The sequence below is a fragment of the Symphalangus syndactylus genome, chromosome 1, assembly GCF_028878055.3.
Source record: "Symphalangus syndactylus isolate Jambi chromosome 1, NHGRI_mSymSyn1-v2.1_pri, whole genome shotgun sequence".
Lineage (NCBI taxonomy): Eukaryota > Metazoa > Chordata > Mammalia > Primates > Hylobatidae > Symphalangus > Symphalangus syndactylus.
Window position 1 is genome coordinate 28,878,951 of NC_072423.2, and position 13,050 is coordinate 28,892,000.

The following is a 13,050-nucleotide window of genomic DNA, read 5'->3' on the forward strand; positions in this document are numbered from 1 at the left end:
CGAAAGGGAAATAGAAGAAAGGAGAAAAAAAAAAAAACAACTTTTGCCCGGAAGGAAATGTGTGGGTGGGTTACATCATGTAGGTCCTCTGTAATCTAGTCTAGGTGGGGCAGGCCTGATAATTCAAATGTTAACATATGCTGAAACGTTTGTTAGCTTTGAATCAGAGTTGCAGCAGACCTGGAAATGTATGATGAAAAAGCCCTGTCTTGTTCTGAAGCTATAAATATGCTGCACACAGTTACTATGATGTGTTACTGATGGCCTGACAGTTCCTCAAGCTTTTTCCCTACAAAGCCTCTCTCAGGCCATCATGAGGTCAGATTAAACTGTTAACATACACATTTGCTAGGTGTGATAAAGTGGTGAGGGAATTGATGGTCAATATTAGTCTTATTGCTAATGATGGTGATAAAGCATTTTCTAGTTGTTCTAGTATATTAGGTATTCCATTAAATTAGACAAAATCAGTAGCCTTATGATCTAAATCAGTTCCATTTAGAACTGATTTAGTTTATGTGCCCGAATAGAGGCACAGAAACCATGCCCCTTTGTGTTTTTAGGTTTTAAAAAAGTAGCAACAGGCTGGGCGCGGTGGCTCATGCCTGTAATCCCAGCACATTGGGAGGCCGGGGCGGGTGGATCACGAGGTCAGGAGTTTGAGACCAGCCTGACCGATATGATGAAACTCCATCTCTACTAAAAATACAAAAATTAGCCAGGCATGGTGGCATGTGCCTGTAATCCCAGCTACTCGGGAGACTGAGGCAGGAGAATTGCTTGAACCTGGGAGGTGGAGGTTGCAGTGAGCTGAGATCATGCCACTACACTGCTGCCTGGGTGACAGAGCAAGACTCCGTCTCAAAAAAAAAAAAAAAAAAAAGTAGCAACAGACAAATAAATGCTTAACGCTTAATGAGTTTACTTTAGTAGTTTTGGGCTTCAAGTAATCTGATTAATTATTATATGGCTTTGTTTACTTTTTGTAGATGGGGCTGTAAAAACATTTCTGGTCTCTCTTTTGAAAGTGTTAAAAATTGGTCCCTAAGCTAAATTAAAAGATAAAATGTATGCAAGTAGCAAATGTTGTGACCATGCCCTTAGCCAAATTTACCTTTATAGAGAGATGAATCATCTTCCCAGGTGGCTCTTAAATTGATGATTCCTATAAAATGATTTGAATAGGTATCTTCATTTTTTTTCTCTTATGGCCTTTCAATGATTTGTCTTAGTCACTCACTTTTAACTTGAAAATGAGAATTAAATCGATGTGGAAAAGGGATACTAGATACTTAATCCTCTAGTGCAGTGATTCTCCGTGGGGAGTGAGTTTGCCTTCCAGGGACCCTTTGGCACTGTCCAGAGACACTTGCTTGTTTCAACTGCAGAGAAGTGCTCCTGGTTTCTAGTGGGTAGAGGCCAGGGATGCTGCTAAACATCCTCCAATGCAAGGGATGGCCACGTAAAATAAAGGATTATTAGGCCCGAGACATCAAGAGTGCCAAGGCTGAGAAGCCTTCTTTGGAAGGAGAAGAACAATGGCTTTTTGTGTATAATAGTAAGAGTCCTGAGCCAGAAGTTACAAGATAACTGAGTCCTCATTCTAGTTTTCCTATCAACTTGCAGCAGGCAAATCACATCTTCCTCTGGCTTGATTTCCTTATTTGTAACACGAAGAGATTGGACAAGATATTTAAGGTCCCTTCCACTCCAAAATTTCATGACTCATTTTTCTGTCACATTAAAGTGTTATATATGGCCTTGTCACATATATCATTTTAACACAAACATTTAATTTGTTGATATGAAGCACTGAGAATTTCTCAAACACAGATACGATTTTGTTTATATGAAAATAAGTTTATTCCTAACAAACAATAGCCAGTATTCTAATTCAGATCAAGATTGCCTTTTTTTTTTTTTTTTCTTAGAAAGACTCTCTCTGTCACCCAGGCTGGAGTGCAGTGGTGCAATCTTGGCTCATTGCAACCTCCACCTCCTGAGTTCAGGTGATCCTCATGCCTCAGCCTCCCAGTAGCTGGGATTACAGGCACCGTCACCACGCCTGGGTAATTTTTGTATTTTTAGTAGAGACAGAGTTTCACTATGTTGGCCAGTCTGGCTTCGAACTCCTGACCTCAAATGATCTGCCCACCTCAGCCTCCCAAAGTGCTGGAATTACAGGCGTGAGATACCATGCCTGGCCTAAGATTGCCTTTCTTCTGTTGCTGTGTATACATTTTCAACTGTATCTTCCTTTGGCTGTCTTTGAAAAATGATGAATTACCAAGAACATGGTACCCCCATGGTGGACGAATTGAGACTTATTAAAATTACATGTCACTCAGTTAAAAAAAAAAAAAATGGGCTGGCCGGGCACAGTGGCTCATGCCTGTAATCCCAGCACTGTAGGGGGCTGAGGCAGGCAGATCATGAGGTCAAGAGATTGAGACCATCCTGGCCAACATGGTGAAAACCCGTCTCTACTAAAAATACAAAAATTAGCTGGGCGTGGTGGTGCCCGCCTGTAGTCCCAGCTACTTGGGAGGCTGAGGTTGAAGAATTGCTTGAACCCAGGAGGCAGATGTTGCAGTAAGCTGAGATCATGCCACTGCACTCCAGCGTGGTGACAGCGAGACTCTGTCTCAAAAAAAAAAAAAAAAAAAAAAAATGGGCAAAGCACTTTGAGTAGACATTTTTCCAAAGAAGACATGCAAATGGCTGATAAATATGTGAAAGGATGCCCATCATCACTAATCATTAGGGGAAGAGAAATCAAAACCAAAGCAAGATAATACCTCACATCCTTTAGGATGGCTACTATCAAAAACAAAACACAATAGAAAATAACAAGCATTGTTGAAGGAACCTTTGTGCGTTGTTGATGAAATATATAAAATGGTGCAGCCATTATGCAAAACAGTATGGTGATGCTTCAAAAAATTTCAAAAAGGATTACCATATGATTCAACAATCCCACTTCTGGGTATATCCACATAATAATTGAAAGCAGGATCTCAAAGAGATAAATGCACACCCATGTTCATAGCAACACTGTTCACAGTAGCCAAGAGATGGACGCAACCCAGGTGCCCATCAGTGTGTGAATGGATAAACAGAATGTGGTGCCTCCACATAATGGAATATATTCAACTTTAAAAAGGAAGGAAATTATGACATATGTTACATAGATGAACCTTGAAGACATTATGCTAAGTAAAATAAACCAGTCACAGAAGGACAAATACTGTTTTATTTCACATATATGAGGTATCTAGAGTGCTCAAATTCATTCAAACAGAAAGTAAACTGGAAGTTACCAGGGACTGGAGGGCGAGTGAGATGAAGTGTTATTGTTTAATAGGTACAGAATTTCAGTTTTGCAAGATGAAAAAGTTCTAGAGATTGGCTGGATAACAATGTGACTACAGTTAACACTAGTAAGCTGTACACTTGAAAATGGTCAAATCCTGGGATATGGCGAAACCCTATTGCTACAAAAAAATACAAAAATTAGTCAGGCGTCATAGCGTGTGCCTATAGTCCCAGCAACTCAGGAGGCTGAGGCAGGAGAATCACTTGAGCCTGGCAGGTCAAGGCTTCAGTGACCCATGATCATGCCACTGCTCTCCAGCCTGGGTGACAGAGTGAGACCCTCTCTCAAAAAAATTATAATTAAAATAAAATAAACAAAAATAGGCAAGGTGGTAAACTTTATTGTTTTGTCACAATTTTTCTTAAGTCAAGGTTATCTCAGAGTCAAGGGCCTATTTATGGTCTTATACTTTAAACACTGAAATTTGGTTTCCCCTAGTTCTCTTCTTCATGCAAGGATGGAAAACCAGAGGAATAGAGGTGGCGTCTCTGCAAAGTTTGCACCTCCTGTGCAGGAATCTTTTTTTCCACCCGGTGGAAACCGTGCCTTAATCATCACTGGTTCTTGGTTGGTACGTATCATTAGTGTATCTGTGCCTTTAACTCAAAAGAAAGAAGTTCATTTGGAGCCACTTTTAGATGCTTTCACATGTTAACTGCCAACCTAAAAGTCTCTTACCCTATACATGAAAGTGTGGTTTTTCCAAGTTTGAGACTTAATAGTATATGATATATGAAAGGATGTATACCAAAGAGGTAAAAGTGGTTATCTTGGTTTATTAATTAATGTGTTTTTTTCATTTTCTTCTTTATAGATTGTTGGAGTTTCTAAATTTTTGTTGCATGTATATTTTATAAGCTGGATGTGGTGGCATGCACCTGTAGTCGCAGCTACTCTGAAGGTTGAAGCAGGAGGGTGGTTTGAGCTTAGCTGTTCAAGGCTGCAGCATGCAATGATCACACTTGTGAATGAATAGCCACTGCACTTCAACCCAGGCTACACAGCAAGACCCCATCTCCATTAAAAAATATATATATATATAGCCGAGCATGGTGGCTCACGCCTGTACTCCCAGCACTTTGAGAGGCCAAGGCAGGCAGATCACGCAGTCAGGAGATGGAGACCATCCTGGCCAATATGGTGAAACCCCGTCTCTACTAAAATACAAAAAAAAAAATTAGCCCGTCATGGTGGCACACACCTGTAGTCCCGGCTACTCGGGAGGCTGAGGCAGGGAAATCGCTTGAACCTGGGAAGCAGAGGTTACAGTGAGCCGAGATCGCGCCACTGCATTCCAGCCTGGCGACAGAGTGAGACTCCGTCTCAAAAAAAAAAAAAAAAAAAAAAAAAAAAATATATATATATATATATATATATGTGTATATGTTTGTGTGTGTGTGTGTACACACATACACATATATACATATTTTGGTTATAAAATCAAATTTATTTGTCAAATATAATCAGTGACATAAACCAAAAATTATTCTTCACATAATTTAAATCTTGGGAATGGTATTCCTGGGATAAAACTAAAATGAATGTAACCTTTTCCCTCTCTGATTTCACAGAATGAAATTCTTCTCGAGAAAAAGACCAAGAGAAGTAAGATTCTGAAGCTGAAGTTCCCAAGAACAGAAGAAGAAAGACGGATGCGGACCCAGAGTAAAAGGAGGCTAGAAGCTAAGAAAGAGCAGCGGCAGAAAAACTTTGTGGACCTGGCCTGCGAGTGCAGCGCAGTCATCTGCTGCCGCGTCACCCCCAAGCAGAAGGCCATGGTGGTGGACCTGGTGAAGAGGTACAAGAAAGCCATCACGCTGGCCATCGGAGACGGGGCCAATGACGTGAACATGATCAAAAGTGAGTCATGCACCGATGGCCAGTGGGGCCCAACGTGCTAGAGAGGAGAAATGGCTGGAATGTGTAGGGAGTGGATTTTTTTTTTTTTAGATTTTACAGCTTAGGTTTTCGTAGAGCAGATGTTTCATAAAGTCACTTAACCATGACAACGCCTGTGACCCTACCCCCAGAAAGCCCACAGCCCATCAGGAGGAAAGAGTATCGCTGACACGGCTCCTGAAGGATGCGAAGAGGAAGATAAGGTCTATGGGGGGGAATTTATCCTTATATTTTATTCTTTTATATAGATGTCATGTATTTTTTTCCCTCTTACTGGTTCTTCTCATATTTTGGTTTATTAAAAGCCCTGATATTGTCTGGGCACAGTGGCTTACGCCTTATAATCCCAGCACTTTGGGAAGTCGAGGCGGGTGGATCACAAGGTCAGGAGTTCAAGACCAGCCTAACCAAAATGGTGAAGCCCCGTCTCTACTAAAAATACAAAAATTAGCCAGGTGTGGTGGTGCACACCTGTAATCCCAGCTACTCGGGAGGCTGAGGCAGGAGAATCACTTGAACCCAGGAGGCGGAGGTTACAGTGAGCTGAGATCGTGCCACTGCACTCCAGCCTGGGCAACAAAACGAGACTCCATCTCAAAAAAACAAAACAAAACAAAAAACCCTGATATTTAATAAGTTTTGTAAGACATAAATTATTGAACTCTGGCTGGTGCTTGCTTTGACAATATCATTCTCCTTCATCTAAGCATTTCTTTCTGGGACTTTCTTCCTACCTTTGGTAGATCTGTGGGAACTTCATCATTGGGTCATGTGGTGTGAGTTTAGAGTAACATGTTTAGCATTGAAGAAAAGCTTCCACGTGCTCTCACCATCCTCCTGACCTCCCTAGAAGGCTGCCTTTTGCTGGATGCTAGAATTTAAGTCCACACAATTAAAATATTGAGTCCTGCCCTGCAGAAATACAGTTGTGCTGGTATTAAGGCCTGCAGAAGCACACCCACAGCCCTCATCTCTATGTCTGAATTCTGTTCCTTTTTCCTCCCTCTGTCACTATAAGGGAGTATCTTATAATAAAAATACTCTAACTAATGACCTGGATATTCGTCCTCATCCTATTGCCAAAATCCGGTGTCACCTTGGGCTTATGCTCAGGTTTCAGTTTTCTCATCGGAAAAGAAATAATCCCCAATGTCACCTCCAGCTCTGTCATATTATTATCACTGAGCTGAAGTATTACCTGACTGTACATAGGTAATTGCATGTTCCTCTGATGCTGGGTCGCTTAAATGCATTATATATAACTGGACTTTTCAGTCTATTTTGTGACTCATGAGTCTGTCTCTTTCTTTTCTTAGTCTCTTCCTCCTCCTCCTTGATGTATACTAAGAATATTCCAACTTTATCTTCCTCAACAGGAGTCAGCTGTATGACGTATGTCATCTTCCCTTCTTTATCAGTGCGTATGTCTGTTGTCACTAGCAGTTTAATTCATCCACACTGTTCTTTTTTGTTTTTTTTTTCCATGTGCTTGTCCTACCACGTGAATGGCATTGCTTGCTCGGAATTAGATCTATCTCTTTCCTCCGTAGCCAGCTAGCTCTAGTTTATTTTCCATTATGTACTTTTAACGTAACTAGCTGTGCCAAAAGGACAAGTCAAACATGATTTTTACTCAGTTATAAAGTAGCCTTCTAGATAATGGGAGGGGATAGATTTGCTTTGGGGATTTATCAACTGATTATGTGACTTAGACTTGAAACATTTTGTTCCTCTGAGTTCACCAATACATAATGAGAGGGATTGCACAAAGTCAACGTAGATAATCTTGTTTTTCTTAAGTTGTCTTAAAATTTTTATTAAAAACTGTTATATGCCAGGTGCATTTAAAAAAAAAAAAAAAAAAAAAACAAGGTCTCCCTCTGTGGCCCAGGCTGGAGTGCAGTGGCACAACCTTGGCTCTCTGCAACCTCCACTTCCTGGCCTCAAGCAATCCTCCCACCTCAGCCTCCCAAGTAGCTGGGACTACAGGCATGAGCCACCATGCCCAGCTAATTTTTCTATTTTTTGTAGAGTTGGGAATTTGCCATGTTGCTCAGGCTGGTCTTCAACTCCTGGGCTCAATGAATCTGCCCGCCTCAGCCTCCCAAATTGCTGGGATTACAGGCATGAGCCACCTCACCTGGCCCCAGGTACTTTTATATATAAGTTATAGTAAACTTATATATAGTACTTTTATACATAAGTATAGCGCATCCGTTTCGGATAAAAATATAGGAAACTTTGGGGGTCTCCTTAGAAGTTATTCAAGTAGTATTAGTGCCTTTATGTACTTTGTAAAAGCTGTCATTTCTTCCAACCGCATCAAGAACAATATACAGAAAGTTTAGCCAAGTATGGGGCACACACAGGTAGTCCCAGCTACGTGGGAGGCTGACATGGGAGGATTACTTGAGCCTGGGAGGTTGAGACTACAGTGAGCCATGTTTGTGCCACTGCACTCCACCCTGGGTAACAGAGCAAGACCCGTTCTCCAACAACAACAAAAAAGAACACACACACACACACACACACACACAAAGAAATTGTTGGTCATAAAGTAGTCGAGTGAAATTCAAGTGTCAAAAAATAATCTGAGCATTTGCTAACATTCATGTTTAGCAGTGTAGTCTGGAAGAAGTGAAGGAATCATGACCCACCATGTTTTTGCCCCTAGCAAGAATCCAAGGACTATCATAGGCTGCCTTATCCCTCTATCCTACCTGAAGATATCTCATACCAGCTGGGTGGATGTTGTCTCTTCTTGGTCTTAGACCCTGAGAATGTACGTGAAGCGGGAGAGAGATAAAGGCAAGGTGGGGCATGGTGGCTCATGCCTGTAATCCCAGCACTTTGGGAGGCCAAGGCAGGCAGATCACCTGAGGTCGGGAGTTCGAGACTAGCCTAGCCAACATGATGAAACCCCGTCTCCACTAAAAATACAAAAATTAGCCAGGCATGGTGGCAGCGGGCACCTGTAATCCCAGCTACTCGGGAGCCTGAGGCAAGAGAGTCACTGGAACCCGGGAGGCAGAGGTTGCATTGAGCCAAGATCGCACCACTGCACTCCAGCCTGGGCGACAGAGCAAGACTCCATCTCAAAAAAAAAAAAAAAAAAAAAAAAGGCAAGAGGGATTATTGCTGTAGCAAGGAAATATTCCTTTTGTTAAGCAATGATAAAGGAATGTCTACCAGTGAGGCACCTAACACCGCATTTGAGATTTCAGGAAACTCTAAGTGCCTGTACTTAAATTTTACAAAAAAACACCAATGTTACCTTATAGTGTATCTGTTCAGTGCTTTTGGTTGCCCTGGGAACTATGACAGTGTTCATTTCACATTTGTCCTTGGTCTGCTCAGTGGGAAGGCTGAGGACTGGATACCAGGGCCTGGGGCAGGGCTTCCTCTTCCTCAGCCACATAAGCCAAGAGAATCTCAGCACTTTCCTCAGTGGCTTGTTCAGGAAAGAAACAGCCATGGTTTGGCAGGAAAGAGCAGTTTGGCAACCATGCTGGTCATAGGAAATATTTGTGTGTTTTCAAAGAGATCATAAATATTATATGAGATGCAATTTTTTCTGTTTTTTTAGAACTGCAAAGTGTTACTAAAAACATAGGTTTGGATACATCACTACAGTTATGTTTTGAATTTGCCAGACCTTGTGTTCTATAACTAGGGCAGAATATTTGAAGCTTCTTTTTAGTTGGAAACGCCGCGGCATTGCAGCCACTTTTCAGGGTCTGAGCAATGATAGGTTGTCTGTTCCAACATATCTTTTCTAAATGATCTTGTATATCTTCACATTCATTACTTTTAATACCCAGACAAAACTAATCATTCTCTAATTTGAAAGTGTTATTTATGACTATTGGAAACATAAATAAAATTGTGACTTTAATTTTATACACTCTGGAAACCTTCTCCCCGTAAAGAAAAAAAAAATGTCTTAAGGTCCTAGAGGGCCATGAAAAAGACTTTGAAAGCTTAATAGTTTCTTGGTTAAAACTCTTTTGATTACAAGTATTGGAGAACAACCAAAGCTAGCTTAAGAAAAAAGTAAATTTGGGGGGTGGGAGATGAGGGAAGGGAACCTAGAGGACGGGTCAATAGGTGCAGCAAATCACCATGGCACACGTATACCCATGTAACAGACCTGCATGTTCTGCACAGGTATACTGGAACTTAAAAGAAAAAAGTAAATTTATTTTAAAAGATACAAAGACACCTCCTGTTGTCTAAGAAGAAGCCAGGCCTCAGGAAGATACTGGAACAAGGACATAGATTTGCACCAGGAACCCCATGTCTGTCTGTCTCTCTCCCCTTCTCTCTCCCTTTCCTCCTTCTTCCCCTCCTTCTCTCTCTCCCCTCCCTCCCTTCTCCCCACCCTTCTCTCCCCACCATTCTCTCCTCTCATTTTCTCCCCCGTTCTCTCCCCCCATTCTCTCCCTCCATTCTCTCCCTTCTCCCCACCCCTCTCTCCCCCCTACTTTATTTCTCTGCCCCTTAGAAATCTTCAGGAAGAAATATATCTATTTCGGCCAGGCACAGTGGTTCATGCGTGTAATCCTAGCACTTTGGGAGGCCAAGGCAGGTGGATCACCTGAGTTAAGGAGTTCAAGACCTGCCTGGACAACATGGTGAAACCCTGTCTACAAAAATTAGCTGGGTGTGATGGCGCACATCTGTAATCCCAGCTACTTGGGAGGCTGAGGCATGAGTATTGCTTGAACCCAGGAGGCAGAGGTTGCAGTGAGCCAAGACTGTGCCATTGCACTGCAGCCTGGGCGACAGAGCGAGATTTCATCTCAAAAAAAAAAAAAAAAAAGAGAGAGAGAGAGAAATATAACTATTTCTTACCTCAATAATTTAGACCTTAAAATTCTAGACATAAAATAACTGACTTCTAATTCCAGAATATCAAGAGAGAGACTGGCTCAGCTTGAGTTTTCTGTCAGTCAGGGTTTAGCACAGGAAACAGACCCCAGTTGGTATTTAAGCAAGAAAAGATTAATACAGGGGACTAGGTACTTTCAAAAGCTCTGGTTGGTCTACAGAAGCAGGGTCTAGGCTGGGTTACTTACCAGAAGAGCTTCTACTCTTCTGGTAAGTGGTAAGAGGTTCCTCTAAAGAGCTTCTAATTAAGAAGCCTTTATAGTTGCCTGTCAACATCCAGGTAGCTGGAAAGTAAATATGAGCTCTGCTGCAGAAACACCAAAAGAGGAAGGGATGCTGGGCTCTGATTCACTTCTGCTTCCAAGTCATAAGTGGATCTAAACAGTGGAACCTAATTCACAAAGAGCCTAGCTGCAAGGGAGTCTGGGAAATGTAGGGTTTTTATTTCCATTCCCACCTCTCTAATTAGAACAAGGGTGGAATGAAGTTGGGGGAGCCGATTTGTAGTATCTACCACAAATTACATATCTGCCCATGACTGACACAGCTGTTACCAAAGAGGCAAGGACACAGTGTACACATGGGTGCCTGGGGCTCACCCTGTGGATGGAAGGGATGGCTGTGATCTGGGCAGATAATCCAAATGGAATTCACCACCCACATGAGATCCTCTCCCAAATATTTATGGAGGCCCTACTGTGTGCTCTGTTTAGCAACTTGTAACTCAGACTTTGAGTTGAGTTCAAGAGCTGGGGGTGACAGATGGTGAGCAAGAGCTTCTGTATTATTGTTCCATCAATGTCTGTCTTTGTTTTTTGTTTGCTATGGAACCATTTTTATCAACTGATGTTTTGCCTCACAATCAGCTTATGATCCACAGTGTTTTCTCCCTCTGCCCTATAGCTGCCCACATTGGCGTTGGAATAAGTGGACAAGAAGGAATGCAAGCTGTCATGTCGAGTGACTATTCCTTCGCTCAGTTCCGATATCTGCAGAGGCTACTGCTGGTGCATGGCCGATGGTCTTACATAAGGATGTGCAAGTTCCTACGATACTTCTTTTACAAAAACTTTGCCTTTACTTTGGTTCATTTCTGGTACTCCTTCTTCAATGGCTACTCTGCGCAGGTAATGTAATGTTGTTATTATTGTTATTTACTAAGTAGAGCTCTTAAATGAGTAAAAATCTAGTTCTGAAAAAAACAATTTATTTCTTCTATATTTGTAGTTTTGGGGCTGTGTCTCCTTACAGTTGGGGCATAATTAAGAACGATCATGACTTCTCTAAATGTTTCTGGTGCAGTAAAAACATTTTACCTTAGAAAGGAGGGGATTTGGCCAGGCATGGTGGCTCATGCCTGTAATCCCAGCACTTTGGGAGACTGAGGCAGGTGGATCACCTGAGGTCAGGAGTTCGAGATCAGTCTGGCCAACATGGTGAAACCTGGTCTCTACTAAAAACACAAAAATTAGCTGGGTGTGGTGGCACGCGCCTGTAATCGTAGCTACTTGGGAGGCTGAGGCAGGAGAATCGCTTGAACCCAGGAGGCAGAGGTTGTGGTGAGCCGAGATTGCGCTATTGCACTCCAGCCTGGGCAAGACTTTGTCTCAAAAAAAAAAAAAAAAAAGGAGGGGATTTGCTTGTATGTTTTTGTCTTTATCTTTGGTTACTTTTTCATGTTACCTTGCCATTAAGAGTAGTGATAACAGGGCTGGGTGCAGTGGCTCACGCCTATAATCCCAACACTTTGGGAGGCCAAGGTGGGCGGGTCACATGAGGTCAAGAGTTGGAGACCAACCTGGCTGACATGGTGAAACCCCGTCTCAACAAAATACACAAAAATTAGCCAGACATGGTGGCGTGTGCCTGTAATCCCAGCTACTTGGGAGGCTGAGACAGAAGAATTGCTTGAACCTGGGAGGCAGAAGGTACAGTGAGCCAAGATCACGCCACTGTACCCCAGCCTGGGCGACAGAGTGAGACTCTGTCTCAGAAGAAAAAAAAAAAAAAAAGAATAGTGATAACAGGCCAGGCACATAGACTTTCGCCTATAATCCCAACACTTTGGGAGGCTGAGATGGGGAAATCGCTTAAGGCCAGGAGTTCGAGGCCAGCCTAGGCAACATAGCAAGACCCCATCTCTATTAAAACAAACAAACAAAATGTTAAATAAAGGAAGCAGATGAGTATGTGCTAACTAGGCTGGCATGTATCTTTGTTGGTGACGTGGAGCCTCTGTCATCCCCTCACAGACTGCATATGAGGACTGGTTCATCACCCTCTACAACGTGCTGTACACCAGCCTGCCCGTGCTCCTCATGGGGCTGCTCGACCAGGTAGGAGCGTCACACGAGCAGGGACACTTCTGGACAGATGAGAACGCATTAGAGAAGTCCCAAGCAAACGTTTCAATGCATTCTTCTGGTGTTCACTTCTTTCTGATCAAACCCTATTATAATTCTGTTGTCAGGCATCAAGGGTCACAGCTGTGCTTCTTGTTTTGTAATAAGGAAAGAGGACTTCTGTGTAGTCCCAGCTACTCGGGAGGCTGATGCAGGAGTATGACTTGAGCCCAGGTGTTCAAGTCTAGTCTGGGCAACAAAGTGAGACCCCATCTCTAAGACAAAAAAAAAAAAAAAAAAGAGAAAAGAGGATTTCTGTGACTGGGTTGAATTCATTGGCACACGTATTTGTTATGTTCCTTTTAGACAGTAGGAGCTTACTATGAAGATACCTGAAGGCAGGGCATGGTGGATCATGCATGTAATCCCAGCACTTTAGGAGGCTGAGGCAGGCAAATTGCTTGAGGTCAGGAGTTTGAGACCAGCCCTGGCAACACAGGGAGACCCCATCTCCACAGAAAAATTTAAAAATTATAGGCATGG

The 13,050-nt window shown here is 42.5% G+C and overlaps 1 protein-coding gene and 1 long non-coding RNA gene across 10 annotated transcripts in view; one reads left to right on the forward strand and one right to left on the reverse strand.

Annotated features, from left to right (window-relative positions):
* The window catches only part of ATP8B1 (ATPase phospholipid transporting 8B1), a 147,420-nt gene that overhangs the window by 124,627 nt on the left and 9,743 nt on the right, over window positions 1-13,050 (forward strand). For all 6 annotated transcript variants that reach the window (XM_063639372.1, XM_055297963.2, XM_063639378.1 and 3 more), the window contains 4 exons: window positions 3,815-3,947; window positions 4,948-5,236; window positions 11,069-11,292; window positions 12,418-12,501. In XM_063639372.1, coding sequence (XP_063495442.1) covers window positions 3,815-3,947; window positions 4,948-5,236; window positions 11,069-11,292; window positions 12,418-12,501 — 730 coding nt within the window. The remainder of the gene's footprint in view (window positions 1-3,814; window positions 3,948-4,947; window positions 5,237-11,068; window positions 11,293-12,417; window positions 12,502-13,050) is intronic.
* LOC129492755 (uncharacterized) overlaps window positions 1-13,050 on the reverse strand; it is a 45,442-nt gene that overhangs the window by 9,095 nt on the left and 23,297 nt on the right. The window lies entirely within an intron of this gene.